General features: G+C 36.8%; 1 protein-coding gene across 1 annotated transcript in view; it reads left to right on the top strand.

Moving 5' to 3' along the window:
* The first annotated feature begins 6 nt into the window (after positions 1–6).
* Positions 7–17374, top strand: part of EML5 (echinoderm microtubule associated protein like 5) — a 98004-nt gene continuing 80636 nt past the window's right edge. The window contains exons 1-4 of the mRNA XM_023752517.1: positions 7–194; positions 6130–6289; positions 12689–12787; positions 15027–15095. Coding sequence (XP_023608285.1) covers positions 12755–12787; positions 15027–15095 — 102 coding nt within the window. The 5' untranslated portion in view covers positions 7–194; positions 6130–6289; positions 12689–12754. The remainder of the gene's footprint in view (positions 195–6129; positions 6290–12688; positions 12788–15026; positions 15096–17374) is intronic.

The raw sequence follows: 17374 nt of genomic DNA, 5'->3' as shown, positions 1-17374 counted from the left end.
GCGGCCCGGAGCGCCCCGAGCTGCCACCTGCGGCTCGAGTGGGTGTACGGCTACCGGGGCCACCAGTGCCGCAACAACCTCTACTACACGGCGGCCAAGGAGATCGTGTACTTCGTGGCGGGCGTCGGCGTGGTGTACAGCCCGCGGGAGCACCGGCAGAAGTTCTACCGCGGCCACAGCGACGACATCATCAGGTGCCGCGGGGCGGGCGCGGGCGCGGGGGCGGGAGGGGGCGGCAGCCCGGAGCCCTCCCGGGCGCGGGGACCCGGTGCAGCCGGGAGCGGCGCCGCGGAGACCGACAGCCCGCGGGCGCCTCGTCCGAAGCCACCGGTCCTCCCCCTGCAAACGCCTCTCCGCGGCTCCCCGGGCGTTCGGCGCTCAGGCTGGGTATCCTCCTCCCTCCACGCTTACGAAACTGCGAAAAGGTTATTTAGGTAGCAGTTTGCTCCTTTACATCCCGCCCGAGGTTTCTGGTTCAACGGATTCTTCAAGCGCCGGGGGGAGTCCCGTACCCGATAGAGGACTGATCGGAACCGGAGGCCGCGCCCGGGTGGACTCCGGGCGGGCGCTCACCTCTCGGCCGCTGTCATTAGTTCAGGTTTCACCGCCCGCTGTTCTTTGGAGATCAACACTTGCACCCCAAAGGCAGTGTGGGAGTAGGTGTCATCGGAGAGAAGCTTCCGTTCCCAATCCCCTGGTTTCCTCCTCTTTAAAATACCCCTCAATAAGTTCACTTTTGTATTTTGGGCTTACGTTACATTTTTTAATTTTTATTTTAATTCTCCTTTGGGCGGTATTCCGTGCTTGTTGACATTTCTTTAGTGGATGGTGTCTTTGAAATGTAAGTTTCAGTCAGTGTCTCAGCAGAAACTTTGGTGGCAAATAAAGTTAAAAGCTGCAGAAATTGACGACTGCCTCAAGCACAGCATACGTGTCGGTGATGGAAGCCTGTGCTTAAACTGTTTTGAGCATGTGTTTGTGTGCTGCTTCTGGGTTTTTCATAGAAATTCTGTGATTGGATTTGGTCACGCCACAGGATTTAAATTGGGCATTTCAAATCCAGTATCTGGGTTTGGTGTCTTACAGGCAAGAAACATAAGTTCCATAAACGACGAAGTTCTTTTATTTTGTGTGTACATCCATGATCTGTAGGGAAAAGGGGTCTGGGACAAGCACAAGGCAGTGGGGTAAGATGGAGTAAAGATACGGAGAGCAGAAATTGAGATTGTGGAGTAAGGGAATCGGGTTGTTTGGGGTTCATTTGTTTGTTGTGATTAATCCCAGGAGTAGACTTCACGCCAGTTCTCTGTCTTTTTCATGATCCTTGACAGTTTCTTTCTTTTCCATGTGTTAGGTCGCCCACAGTACAGGGGTTAGGTAGTAACTTTACCTGGTTGAAGCAGCCATCCTCCAGGTGCTCAGTCTATTAGGCTGAATTCAGTGGGTGAGGGAGGTGTGAAGGATTTTGAGGTCGTCTCAGAGTGTACCTACCTCTGTTGTGTGTACTCTCTGGTATTTGAAAGCTGGATGGTATGAGGGTCTTTGAAATCTAGATACGATTTATTTGATGGGGCACTATGTTTTTGTGCATCCAGGAGTAAGTAGAAGTTATGTCATGTCACACTGCTTGAATGTTTATAATTGTGTTTCAGTAAACTCTAAGGAAGGTAATGCTTTTGCTTTCCTTTCACATAGGTAGGTAGGAAGATAGATAGATAGATGTAGTTGCACAGCCCATACATTGTCTCACAATATTGCAAAATGGCAAGTTACTTTTCTATAGACAAAAGATTTATCCTTAAAACAATTTATAACACTAAGAAGGTTTCCTGAAAAAAATTGCAATGGGATCGTAAAATCAGAGTCATATTGCATCTTGAAATTGGTGGCACAAATTTAATACAGTACTAAGAATATAGATTAAGAATCAGTGAAAAGGCTCTGGAAATTTCATATTGAACAATGACAGATCATTATTGTTTGTGATAAAGATCAGGCAAATGTTTAGACTTTCATTTTCTTTCAGTTCAGTGCTTGAAATATAAATATAGAAAGTACTTCAATAATTTTCAATCATTTAATAGCTAAAAATGTAATATTCATAAATGTGATGCATAGTGGAAAACAGTGTTGTTGAAACGTTAGCCTTAGTAATAAAAAGCTTACTGTTTTTATCATCTGTTTTGTTTCCATATTTGCTTGAAACTTAGGTAAAACTTATTGGTCAAATCTGACTTAGTCTGGGGCTAACCGGAATGAGCCGGTTATTTTCTTTACGTTCTGAAACTGTAAATGCTATATGGCTTGTAAAGAATGAACCACAACCAGTCTATCATTTACTTACCAGTTTTTCTGTCATCTTACTACATCTAATATTGCTAATGATGGTGCCACATGACATCATTTTGTCCATGTTGCTTGTTGTTTTACTTCTTTTTACCACGTATCTCTATACTTCTCTAGTAATTTATCCTGTAGTTGTATTTATATCAGTACTGATTTATATAGAAATTAGTTTCACTGTCAGAAATAATACAGGAATTTTAGGGTCACTTGTTCTTATTTTTACAAGGTGGGGGCAAAAGTAGGTTTACAGTTCATATGGAAAATAATACAATAATTAGTAAAAATGCAAGAAAAAACTTCGTGTTTTGCATACTCACAGCCATAAACCAACTTTTGCCCCATCCCATATTGTAATCACAAGACTCTCCAGGAGACTGTATGCTCAGGTGATCAGGTGACGGGGGGAGGGGAGCAGAAAGATGTCTTCCAAAATACAAAACTGGCCTTCAAGATTTGTCCCAGCAGCTTCTAGTTTACTTGGTTATTTTTTAAAAATGACACATGGCTGGCAGTTGTAGATCCTTGTTGCTTCAACGTATGGTCCTCAGACCAGTAGCTTCAGCATCACTTGGGAGCCTCTTAGGGATGGAGATCTCCAACCCCACTCAACCTACTGAATTAGATGCTGAATTTTAACACTCTCAGCTGATTGTAAACATATTGCAGTTTGAAGTTTGAAAAGCACCCTCTATCTCAGTGGTTCTCAACCTTGGCTGCAGATTAGAATCACCTGGGAATCTTTTTAAAATCCTGATTTCTGGGCCTCATCCTCCAGAAATTCTGTTTCTTTGTTATGGGGTGGGGCCACAACATTAGTAACAAAGAAACAGAATTTCTGGAGGATGAGGATTAAAATCCAGAAATCAGGATTTTAAAAAGATTCCCAGGTGACTCTAATGTGCAGCCAAGGTTGAGAACCACTGCTCTATCTAGATCAGTGGTTTTCCAAGTGTGGCCCTCTAACCAGCAACATTGACGTCACCTGGCAACTTGTTAGAAATACAAATTCTCAGAGTTCACCCCAGGCCTAATCAGAAACTGTGGATATGGGGCCCAGAAGTTAATCCATTTTAATCACCTCCAGGTGATAATGATGTATTAGAGAGTTTGAAAACCACTGCTTCTAGATTCCTGATTCTCAACCCTGGCTGCATATTAGAGTCACTTGGAGAGTTAAAATAACTCAAACATAAGAAAACCACTGATGGCTGAGTCTCATCCCTAGAAATTTGACTTAATTTGTTTAGAGTGGGTTTCGGGTATAACTTGCTTATTGTTGTTTGCTTCTGTTTGTAATTTCTAAGCTTTCCAGATGAGTCTGATACGCAGCCAGGGTTAAAAACCACTACTCTAGATATAGTAATAACCTGTGTTTAGCTGGAGGGTTAGGAAGTCAACCTCAAAAAACTCAGGGCCAAATTTATTCACTTACTATTGTGCATTATATAACAATGTAGATAATTTGCTAAGTGTTGAAACCCCTTTAAAAATTTTGGGCCTCTTGCTTTAAGTTCTCCCTTGCTGGACATCCCTGTTTGGAATTTATTACCAAATAAAGCAATCTTAACTATGCTTTCCTCTTGGTGGATGTGCTCAGTATCATCAGGGGCTGGAAACACTAAAACACAGATGTCTTGCATCATCAATCCAGAAAAATGCTCACTAAATGGGGACCTGGAAGTTTCACTAACAGACAAAATTATATGTGCATCCTGGATGGTATCACTTTAGCCCAGTGCTCAGGTGATGATTTCAACAGTACTATGGAACAGTTGCAGTGCGATTGGGACCATGGAAAGTTCAGGATTGTAGTAGAATCTCATTGTTTCACAGTGTATTTCCCTGCTGACATGTGATGCGGAGCATCTTTTCATATACTTATTTGCCATCTGTATATCTTCTTTGGTGAGGTGTCCATTAGGGTCTTTGGCCTAATTTTTAATTGGGTTGTTTGTTCTCTTATTGTTGAGTTTTAACAGTCCTGTATCAGATGTGTCTTTTGTAAAATTTTGTCCCAGTCTGTGGTTTGTCTTCTAATGCTCTTGACATTGTCTTTCACAGAGCAGAAATTTATTTTAATGAAGGATTAAAATATATATGTGGACAATAAAATGGCAATAAATACATATCTATTAACAGTTGAATCTAAAAAACAAAATAAATAAACAAGTAGAACAGAAACAGTCTCATGGATACAGAGAACATTTTGACGGTTGCCAGATGTTAGCAGTGGGTTTAATCAGATTTAGGAAGTTCTCTAAAATTCTTAGGTTGTTATGTATTTTTATCATAAAAGGGGTTAAATGTTTGTCAAATGTGTTTTCTATATCTGTTTCTATGTGTGGGTTTTGTTGTTCTTTATTAATATGACTAGAGGACCGGTGCACGAAATTCGTGCATGGGGGCGCGTCCCTCAGCCTGCCTGCACCCTCTCCAATCCGGGACTCCTCAGGGGATGTCCGATCGGGCCTAAACCGGCAGTCGACATCCCTCTTGCAATCCAGGACCGCTGGTTCCTAACCACTTGCCTGCTTGCCTGCCTGATCGCCCCTAACCGCCTCTGTCTGCCGGCCTGATGCCCCTAACTGCTCCCCTGCTGGCCTGATTGCCCCTAACTGCCTCTGCCTGCCAGCCTGATCGCCCCTAACTAACCGCCTCTGCCTGCTGGCCTGATCGCCCCCTAACTGCTTCCCTGTTGGCCTGATCACCCCCTAATTGCTCCCCCTTGTGAGCCTGGTTGCCCTGACCTGCCCTCCCCTACCGGCCTGGTCGTCCCTAACTGCCCTACCCTGCCGGCCTGATTGCCCCTAACTGCCTCTGCCTCAGCCCCCACAACCGTGTCTTTGTCTGGAAGGACGTCTGGAAGATGTCCGGTCTAATTAGCATATTACCCTTTTATTAGTATAGATATGTTAGTTGACTTCAATATGTTGAACTAAGTTTTATTCCACTTCCCTTCCCTTTTACTATTCATTTAGTATGTTCTGACTTGTTGACTACTACCCCAAGCAATCTAGATGTTCCAACCAGAAACCCTAGAGTCATTGTAGACCGTTTCCTTTCCCTTTCTCCCTATATTCAATCAGTTGATTCTGTTTTAATACCCTCCTAACTTTTCCCTCTTTCATTATATCCTCCACCCTGATGCCATTTTTTTTCCTCATCATCTAAATCTACTTACAGAAAAATTTATCAAGGAGAAATTTATATTCATTTCTGTCTTCTGCTGATGTATATAAATCATTACCAACAGTTAGGTCTTTGTCTTGTATTTAAAGATTCATAGATTATTTTCTATGAATTATGGGTGACATTTTGTTTTGTAAAATGTGATTTGTACTTTAATATTAATGTTATTGTAGGAGTGCTACTAATACTATTTTTGGACACTAAAGATATGGTCTAACTTTATCCATTAAAGGAGTAAAATGGGAAAGAGGACTTAAAAACAGACACATACCAACTGAGAGAATGGAATGTGGTAGGGTTGCTACTGATTTGTTGCTGTGGTTTAGTTGATCCTTGTGAACATTCTGTTTTTGGAGAAGTTTACACACACTGTATCATATTACAGGGATTACGAGGTCTGTCACTAACTTTATCACATGTACTATTGAAGTAGTAACTCTTAGCCTGGATTTTTATAGAGGTTATTTATTTTAAATCCAAATTATTTTAAATGGATAAGTAAAGTCTAATTTTCACATTGGTATATGTTATAGATACCAAATATTATGAAATCTCTGTAACCAATTTTAAGTCTTCTACTTGTTTGTTTTGCAGCCTTGCATTGCATCCTGAACGAGTATTGGTAGCAACAGGACAAGTTGGGAAAGAGCCTTATATCTGTGTTTGGGATTCATACACGGTACAGACCATATCGGTTCTGAAGGATGTTCATACACATGGTATAGCTTGCTTAGCATTCGACTTAGATGGCCAGGTATGTGATAATTTTTTCTTTTTTTGTAACTGTGTGTTAAGAATGTGTACTATAAGAAATTATTATAAATCTATGAATATTAAATCAGAAAGCAATGATGAAAAGTATTTGTTCAAGGGTGGAGGCTGGTAGGTGGGATGAGTGGTTGGTATGTATGAGAACAACGAGGTTTTTTAATTTTCTCAAGAACTTTTCAATTGAATTAATTACTATCATGAAAGCTAAAGAGACTCTGATGCAGTGGAATGTTACCTGGTTGCTCTAGAAAATTTTGCACACAATTCTTTTCCAGGTTGTGTATATTGATAAGACAAATGGAAGACATCTTAGGAAAATTAAGTTTAAGAAGAGTTGTATACATTTTAATTTTTAGTTATTTTAAGGTTTTCTATTAAAATTACATTTTTTATTGAAAATAACAAGGCAGTTCCTATCTGAACTGTTTTTAGACAAAAATCAAAGTTAAAAACAAAGGATATAATTATAATTTCACTTACTTTACTAATCAGTTCCCAAATTATTATTTACTTCTAGACAATGACTTTTTAAAAAATTAAACAAGTCAACAGCTTTTTGGTGGTGTTTTCATGGAACTTATTATACCTAAAACATATTTAAGAAGTGGTAAAAAGTTGGATTTTGTAGGTGTGCAGAACTTTTACAGTCTTTGAAAGTTTTATGTTAAAATTAGAGTTTAAAAATTATTTTAACCTTTAGAAAAAATTTTTAGCTGCTTTTCAATTCATAAAATTAATTTCATAGGTCTAGATTTAACAGGAACCGATTACATTGTGATCTCGTCCCTTGAAAATAATATCCAGTAGATGTTTTATTTATAACTCTGAGGAATAGCTTCTTTGAGTAGCATAGATACATATGACTTTCTGATAAGAGTCTGGTAAGAGATCTATAAAGACTTAACTGGAACCTCTCATTTGGGGAAAAGTGTGCTTCTAGGTTTAATATCACAGTGTAGCAGTGATCATCAATTACAGAACCTTAATTTGTGTGCCATTTTTATTATTTTTTCAAGTCCCTTAATGTCCTCATATCAGAATTTTATTTTATTTTTTAAAATGAAGAGAATAATACTCTTTACCTACTTTACAGGAGATGAGATTTTATGAAATAAACCTACAAAGTTGTTTTTAAAAATCATTTACTAAAGGTGTTATGAAATCCAAGATGATTTAATTATAAGTCTGTATGTTTTAAATGTAGATGTTTTCTTCTTAATTTTAAAATTGCCTTTTCTAAATGTAATATATTGCATTGCTGAGGAATTTCTCTTATATGTGTAAGGAGAAGTTATGCCCACCGATTTTCTTAGTTGGAACCTTTAATTTCACTTATTTTAGGCAAGTTAAAAGAAAAGTCTTGGGTACATGTATTTTATTACCACAGATATTCATGAGAACATGTTACTTAAAATTTAAGCTTATAAAAAACATGATAGCTAAAAGTTATTGAGCACATACTAAGTGTAAGGCATTGTCTACATTATCTCATTTAATCCTCACAACCCTGTGAAATAGAGACCGTTATTATCTCTATTTTACAGATAAAGAAACTCAGACTTAGAGAGGTTAAATAACTTGCCCCAGGTTACACGGCTAGTAAATGGAACCAGAGCTGGGACCCAGGTCAGTCACACTCCAAATCTCATGTTTTTAACCGCAATCCTCAACTGCCTCCCAAAAAGGAACTTAGAAGGTGCTTATTTATATTTCAAAAGGAATTTATCCATCTTAAGTACACTTAAGGAACTGCTTCCAGTTAAAGATTGAGTTAAGAAGGAAATATCTGAAATTATATTAATGAGAAAATGCTTTAGTTAAAAAATATATATTAGTACATGTCTCTCCACTCATATCTACAAACTATGAGATACCAACTAGGAAATACTGTATAAATTTTCCATGTTCTACTATAACTGAAACTATAAATGACCAATTAAGATTTATCCAATGAATGAGTTTCTCTGTTGGTAGCAATGCTGGATGTTCTTTTCCTTAGAGAGATTCTTCTGAATGGATTGAGTATCTATGCTAACACTGGAAGTCTCCCTTGTGTAGAATAATTAGGGCCTAAAAAGGCTAATTATATAAAGCCACATCAAACAGGGACTAAAATTTTATAGTAAATGGGGGAGGAATAAGAGGAAGGGAAATTTAGTACTTTATCTTGAAAATATAACCATAATTTAAAATAATAAAAGCACATTTCTCATATTTCATAAAATCTATTTTAGTTACAACTTTGCTAATTTGTAGAATGAACCAAGAATAAAGGATTAACGTTTTTAACCTAATTTGTCAACTATATGCTGGTACAAAATGAAATGCTTTGGCTTACCATTGACTTTCGGCACGTAATTATAACGAGGGTCATTTTTACAAAAATATTAGGGGATTTCACTGTTTTTTTTTTCAAGGGCCTTCAAATAACCTCCTGATAATCTAAACATATCTCAAGTGCCTATTGCATTTTACAAAAATTTTCTTGTATTGCTCTTCCAGATCCTAACACCTAATTTAATGGCTTTCTGTATGATTTGACCAATATTTACTTCATGAAGTCCTGTGTCTTTTTCAAAATTAGTGATTTTTACTTTGTAACATTGTGACAGTTAGATCAGCGGTTCTCAACCTGTGTGTCACGACCCCTTTGGGAGTCGAACGACCCTTTCACAGGGGTCGCCTAAGACGATCGGAAAACATATATAATTATATACTGTTTTTCTGATTAATCACTATGCTTTAATTATGTTCAATTTGTAACAATGAAAATACATCGTGCATATGAGATATTTACATTACGATTCATAACAGTAGCAAAATTACCGTTATGAAGTAGCAACGAAAATAATTTTATGGTTGGGGGTCACCACAACATGAGGAACTGTATTAAAGGGTCGCAGCATTAGGAAGGTTGAGAACCACTGAGTTAGATCTTATATATTGAACCCTGAGATCACAAAGATCCCCACACTAGGGTCTTTTAAGTTTAATTGTCCATTATTTGAAAGTATTTCACAATTGCAGTAACACATGGGATGCGTCTAGCTGTGGCTATTGGAATATTTTTCTTATTTGAGTATTTAGTATGCCAGAACTTTTTACTAAAAACTTCCATGGAGTTTTAAAGCTTTTAGCCAGTTGTGGCTTGCTTTGTGTATGATGAGTTGAGCCAGAGAGAAGAGGCAATGGTAGAAAGGACAGAGCCCCTCTGTTATTCACTTTATAGTTGTCTTGTGACATTTTAATTTCTACACAGTTTGCTGTAGCAAGAGGTGAATATCTTCGTTTTAGCTAGGTGTTTGTTGAAACCTTCTTGTTCTCAAGTATTAAAGATTCACCTGAGGATATTTTTTTTGTCATTGGTATAGAGAGAGTAGAAGGGGGAGGAGGAGAGAGAAACAGATCAATGTTAGAGAGACACATCGATTGGTTGCCTCCTAAAATGTGCCCCAACCAGGGCCGGGGATTGAACCTGCAACCCTTTGGTGCAAGGGCTGATGCTCTATCCACTGAACAACATCAGCCAGCCAGGACTATTCTTTCTCTTTTCATGTGAACCATTCGTTCTACCCATTTGGGGTTTAAATAGTAACTATACTTTGCAGAAACGGTTTCTAACAGGGTACTAGATGACATTTCTCATTTGAACAAGAAGAGGAAATAGGTTCTTAAAGCTAATTATAATTATGGTAAAGTGATGATGATGATAGCAAACATCTATATAACGTTAACTATATTCCAGGCACTCTTCTAACTAGTTTATATACAGGGTGGGGCAAAAGTAGGTTTACAGTTGTTCATATGGAAAATAATACAATAATAAATAACAATACAAGAATAAACTGTGTTTCACATACTTACAACTGTAAACTTACTTCTGTCCCACCCTGTGTGTATATATGTTAATTGTCATATTAACCCTATGAGGCACTTTTATTATCCCCACTTAATAGGTAAGGAAACTAAGGTGATTTCTTCTTTAACCCTTCATTTACTAAGAAGTGTATGTCTTGTTAATTTACAAATATTTGAAGGATTTTCTGAATGAACTTCATAGTATTCTGATTTCTGTTTTTGTCAGAAACCAGTACCTTATTTTTCTTACCTATTAAGTGGAGATAATAAAAGTACCTCAGGATAATAACTTCATGCTATTCTGATTTCTGTTTTTGAAAATACAGAAAACGTACTCTGTATTTTCATTTTAAAAAATTTGTTTAGGCTTATTTTGTGATTCAGAATTTTGTGATCTTAATGAAGCATCATGTACATTTGGAAATGGTAGGGAAAAATATGTCTTCTGTTTCCTTTCCTTCTGTTTATTGTACTGTTGTTCTCATTCATTTTATTTCTACATGTTTTGTAAACCCCATAATAACTTGTTATTTTTGCCTAGAATAGTTACTTTTAAAGGCAAATTAAAAATAAGAAAAATCATATTTATGCATTGACTATTTGGGAGCTCTTCATTCATATGTGTAAATTAAGTCTTGAGTGACTGACCCTTTGTGATCTTTGGGAGTTTTTTGGCCTAGATTCTTAGTAATTATTTTTTCTTCCTCAGAATTTGTTCTTTGCTTGGCCTCAGGATTTTACCCTGTGCATGAAATATTGGTGTTCTCAAGGGGACTTATAAACTGATTTTATGGAGCTTTTTCTCTGTTCTGCAAATTACTAGCCATCTTGGCTTGTCTGAACTCTAGGCTGTCTTCTCAAATCAGCAAGTCTGCTGGCCTCTGTTTGGATTCCACCTTTCTGGGCTGTAGTCTGGAAATAGCCTTCTAGATAAAGGCTGGGGCAATTTCATGACTCACCTTGTTTGTTTTCCCCCCTTTCAGGATTCACAGTTCTTCACTTCCTATTATGAATGTCTGAAAACATTTTGTTTCATGTATTTTATACAGTTTTCGGATTGTTTATAGCAGAGGATCAAGTTCAGACCCTGATACTCATTCATGGCCAGAAGTTCATCTTTCATGTTTCTTAAACTCTCTCCTACTTTCCACCTCACTGTCTCCTCTTTTCAATTCTCTCTTTACTTCCCTCTAATCGCCTATTTAACTCTTCCAATGAGTTTTTAATTTCATTTATTTTTTCATATCTAGAAATTCTCTTTGCTTCTTCAAATCTGCCTGGATACTTTTATAGCCTCCTATTCTTTGCTCATATGAAGATATTTTTAAGTCTTTTTTAAAAAAATATGTTTTTATTGGTTTCAGGGAGGAAAGGAGAGGGAAAGAGAGAGAGAAACATCCATGATGAGAGGAGAATCATGGATCGGCTGCCTCCTGCATGCACCCCTACTGGGGATCAGGCCCACAACCAGGCATGTGCCCTTGACTGGAATCGAACCTGGGACCCTTCAGTCCGCAGCCTGACGTTCTATCCACTGAGCCAAACCAGCTTGGGCTATTTTTAAGTCTTATACTTATTTTATATAATCTGATAAATCCAATGTCTGATGTTTTGCAGGACTGATTTTGCTGTTTGTCCTGACTTTCTGATTCTCACTCATGTCTCTTATGTCTGTGATTATTGGGAACAGGTTGTTTATTTTTTATTTTATTTTTATTGATTGCTATCTTTACAAATACTTTGAGGGATGGGTGTTTTTGTCCTCCACATAGTATTTACATCTGCCTATGCAACATTGTTGAAAAATGCTTGAAGATTCTGCAATCCTTAGGACCACTCTAAATGAAAATTTCGGATTTATGATTAATGTCGAGTTAGGCCTTACAGCCACACGAAGGCTGCTTGTGGCTACAGATTTTCAGGGTAGTGTTTCTCCCTTCATGAATTGCCACCCCTCCTTAATATAGGATAGTTTCTTGTTTTCCCTTACTCTGAGGAGTTTGATGCTTTAGTTAGAGGTTTGCATATCAAATCCCTACCTTTGGTGTGTCTTAAACTTTATTTCCTATTCCTGTTCAGCCTACAGAACAAAATCAGGCTTACCAGGACCTAGCTGACACCTTTAGAGTAAAGTGGATGGATGTAGGAGCTCTTACTATTCAAGATTCCCATATGAAACAACTTTGTTTTTGTTCTCAGATTTCTTAATTTTTGACAGCTCAGTAGTACATTTAAAAGATGTTTTTACATTTTATCTAACATTTTTAGTTTTTGACAGGAGAGATGTTTAGGGTATTTTGTCAATCCTACTGTTAGACATGGAAGTCATTCTTCTGTTTCTTAATGTGAAGAATCACACATATGTGCAAATATTAACAAGATGAAATATATCCAGCCTTTCTCAATAAAGTCTATAAAATATAACTGTTTTGATGTTTATAATATGAGTAGAATTTGCCGTTTATAATTTGGTTCCTTTTTTATCTGTTTGCCTGCCCTTCGGGACTTCTTGGAAATATTTCAGCGCTTGGTTTCAGTTGGACTCGATTCAAAAAATGCAGTTTGTGTTTGGGATTGGAAAAGGGGAAAAATGTTATCTATGGCTCCTGGTCACACAGATAGAGTAAGTATTGCCTTTCTGGTTTCTAATGGGTACTGGATGGGAAACGGCCAGAGGGTGTCAGGGGATTTTATGTTTCTGTCTTTTGTTATTGACCAATAGTTCATATCTAATTAAAAATTTAAAGTACAGTTGTAATTATAATGCATATGTATTGTAGACTCAATAGGTGTAGTGTTAGCACAAAACTTTTAACCTAGTTGCTTCAGCAAAAATGATGAATTTTATGACACTAAAACCTCAATTTAAAAATTGAATGGTTCAGGCCTGGGGTCTGTTTAATTTGGTTTACCACTGCTTTGTTACATATATTTCATAGTTAAGGTGAAAACGATATTTCGTGTGTGAATTTAAAATTATGTATTAGAATTAGGGTTTTTAGAGACCTAACATTTTTTATTTATGAAACTTGTTAAAAATATATTATTCTAAGATGTTTAAAATTAACATAAAGGATATGATGTTGTCAGCTTTTGAATTAAATATACTACTTTTATATAAACATACATCAGAATTTTATCATAAACTCTTTAAAATGTCTGAGTTTTTTGTGTGTAATAAAATTTTTAGCTAAACCAGCACAGGAGGGATAGTCATTGATTCTATTTTGGGGGAATCTATGAATCTGTAAAAGTGTATAGAAACATTTGTGTGATTTGCGTTTTGGAAAAAAAAACCCTTGGTTTTTAGCAGATTCTCAGAGGGGCCTGTTACACAAAAACACAATTTAGATTATTAAAATGTTAAGTATAGCTTATTAAACAATTTTGTATTCTGACTTAGAACAAAGCATTTCACACATTAGTACTTTGGATTTAGTAAATAGATTGATTATTATGAAAAAATGATATTGTCATTGGAACTTTTAAAACTATTTTGTGGTTAGTATTTTAAAGTTGCATCAGTATGTTTTTCATTTAATCTGTTTTTTGGTGAGTTGCTAACCATTAACTTATAAGATGTATTCCTTCTTCATTATCACTGAAGACTATCACTTAGTGTATTTTTAGAGGTACTGAGCATTTTACATCATTGTGCTGGCAGGTGTCAAAGAAATATGATGAAGACTACCAGATAGCAGAATTATTTTCTGCTATGAAATTATTTTTCACATATTAGTTTTTCTTATATTTATTATTAAAGTACATGTTTCTAATGCATGTTTTATTTCATCTTGGTTTTTTTCTTGTTTGTTTTTGTAATAAAAATGGTTTGTGTGTATTTAGAATTTATGAAATCTTAGAAAGGAACAAAGTCTGGGGATCTCCAAAATTTAAGTGCATAAGTTAATTTTGTTTGACCGATAAACAATAAAAATAAAAATAGAATTTGTACTATGAAATAAATGTTTGGATTCTTTATGAAAGTAGTTCTGCATGATAGAAAGCTTTCTGGCTGTATGTGATAAGTGTGTGTTCCATTCAGATTTTTCTTTTGTAGAAATGCCTATGCCCTAGTTGTATTGAACCATTCTTGTTATTTATGGGCCTATATTTTTTTAAAATATATTTTATTGATTTTTTACAGAGAGGAAGGGAGAGGGAGAGAGAGTTAGAAATATCGATGAGAGAGAAACATCGATCAGCTGCCTCCTGCACACTCCCTACTGGGGATGTGCCCACAACCAAGGTACATGCCCTTGACCAGAATCAAACCTGGGACCTTTCAGTCTGCAGGCCGACACTCTATCCACTGAGCCAAACCGGTTAGGGCTATGGGCCTATATTTTAAAAAAAGAATTAAAAATAGAGTTGTTAATTGTCATTCTACTACTTGCTTCATAAGTTCATAGAAACTAAGAAATAGTGGGTTTTTTTTTTAATAAAGAACAGCTCATCTTTTTTAAAAAAAAATACATTTTTCTTCATTTCAGAGAGGAAGGGAAAGAAAGAGAGAGATAGAAACATCAACGATGAGAGAAAAATCATTGATCAGCTGCCTCCTGCACGCCCCACACTGGGGATTGAGCCCACAACCCAGTCATGTGCCCTGACCAGGAATCAAACTGTGACCTCCTGGTTCATAGGTTGATGCTCAACCACTGAGCCATGCTGGCTGGGCAAGATATAGCTTTTGTTCCTTATCATTTATGTATTTACTTTATTTCTCATAAGATTTTTATTATTATTGAGGAATATGACTTTATGATAGGTAGAGTTTGGGGGTTATTTGGTCTTTTGGACAGCATTGTTAAATGATTCTGAAATTAAGTATTTTAACCATAAATCTGATTTGTTTACAGATATTTGATATTTCTTGGGATTTGTACCAGCCAAATAAACTTGTCAGCTGTGGTGTAAAACATATCAAGGTACTAGAAGGGTCTTGTTGTATAATAGTCACTAGAGGGCTGGTGCACAAATTCATGCACTGGTGGGGTCCAGCCAGCCCTCCCCGATGGGGCCCATTGGGGGTGTGCTGGCTGGGGCGGGGGGGCCCCCTTGGGGTTGGGGGTGGCCAGGGTGAGAGGCAATGGGCGTTCCACTGTTCGGTCGATTTGCATATTACCCTTTTATTACATAGGATATTAACTTACTCTCTGCCGCTGAGTACATATTACACTATTTACAATTTAGGATAGTTTTAGGATTCTGACAGTACTTATTTTTAAGTGTCAACATTTTTAATATTTTAATGTTCAATCTAACAAATACTGTGTAGTTACTGTGTGAGGAACCTATGAGAGGGACATAGATATAAACAGAGAATTAATAAAACACTTCCCATAAAGGAATTTAGAGTCTAATGAAATAGGTTTTGCACTGTTCATTTTGTTGCTTCATGTTTCACTTAGAAAGTAAATGTGAGAATAGAAAACCAAGTAAACTGAGTTTTCATTCACAAAGATAAAACATTGTGGTAGAAGCATCAGGGATAGAATTGGCTTTGCCACCTACTAGCTGTTGACCTGGGATGAGTCATTAATCTCTGATCTTTTTTTCACATCTTAAAACTGGGGCTGCTGTTCCACCCTCAGAGAGGTGGTGATTCAGTAAGGCAGTATATATGTCGGAGTGCCTGGCCCCTGGTCAGCTTTCTGACAGTGTTACCTTTTCTTCTCTATAAGTTCTCTTATTTGATTTCAGCCTTTGATAGCCACTGTTTACTTTGCATATGGAAGCTTTGAGTTTTGTTTCATAATTATAGTTCAGGATTTGAAGCCCATATAGTCAGTGGTAGTATTCACTCTTAGGTTGGTAATTACTTTTAAATCTGTGATGCAAATTGGAAATACTTGCTTTTCTCCCGATATCTGATGTAACAGTTCCTGTAACAGTTAACTAACTCCTAGTAAGTAGGGTTTTGTGTGGACATTCTTCTGATACTCTCACTTACATCCACATTTTCTCCAGAGCATCTTTGGCTGCTGCTGCAAATCTGGGTCCTGATTTGATAATGATTTGATAATGAGTAGGCTCTGTGCTAGGTTTAAAATATGTAGTATAAGCGCTATGAAGGTAGAAGTTTTGTCTTTTTCATCTTCTATGAACATAAGTTTGACACAGTACTTGATATATATTAAGTCATTAAATTGTTGGCAAATTAATAAATACAGACCTTACTGTTGTTTTATACTATAAAGCTGAATTTTTCATTTTCAGATTTAAAAAATCTTATCTTCTCAATTAAACTAAACAAACTATATATTTTTTTACTATATTTCCTTACATTTAGTAGAGGCAATGAATAACATGGTAGCTCTCTGCAGACAATACATATGAGGAAACTAAATCCCAAAGATGATCTAGAATGGCACTGGCCAGTACAGCTATTTAAATTAAATTAGTTACAATTAAATAAAATTTAATACTCATTTCTCAGTCACACTGGCAGTATTCTCAAGAGCCACATGTGTCAAAAAGATAAAGGATTGATTCTAGATGCATGTATATAAAAAGAGCCGCATTTGTCTAGTGATTCATCTATCCACTGTCTCAGTTTATCTCAGTGGGGACCAGATGTACTATGTTTTATCATTTCCCCCAGGTTATTCTAATGTGCAGCCACAGTTGAGCATCACTGTTCTAAAAGAAAATAATAGATTGAAATTGGGACTTGCTGAAAGAAAATCAGCTATCCTTATGCACAAAATCATGGAACTTTAAAATGTAAAAATCATAAACTTTCTTTGATTAAAACATTCATTAGTTATTTGAGTAGATCAGCATCATAATTTTTAGTTCTTTGAGGCTTCATGTTTTAAATTAAGATCTTTAGGTCTTAAAATAAGATCTTGAGGGTCAGGTGAGATTTTTAAGTATATAATATTAACAAATTATATTATTTAAAATAGTAATTTAGTTATTATAAAGTTGAATTTATTCTTAGTGCCTAATTACTTTATACACAGCTATTTTATATATCTATAATAATAAAAGCATAATATGCTAATTAGACCGGACAGCCAAATGACCTGGATGTCCTTCCTGGCGAAGCCATGACAGCTGGGGCCAAGGCAGATGTGGTTAGGGGCGATCAGGCAGGCAGGTTAGCAGTTAGGGGAGATCAGGTAGGCAGGCAGAGGGGTTAGGGGCAATCAGGCAGGCAGGCAGGCAAGCAGTTAGGAGCCAGAAGTCCCGGATTGTGAGA

Source organism: Myotis lucifugus, unplaced genomic scaffold (assembly GCF_000147115.1).
Source record: "Myotis lucifugus unplaced genomic scaffold, Myoluc2.0 scaffold_34, whole genome shotgun sequence".
Classification (NCBI taxonomy): domain Eukaryota; kingdom Metazoa; phylum Chordata; class Mammalia; order Chiroptera; family Vespertilionidae; genus Myotis; species Myotis lucifugus.
Note: the sequence above shows the minus strand (reverse complement) of the source record. Positions and strands in the feature narration are given on the sequence as shown.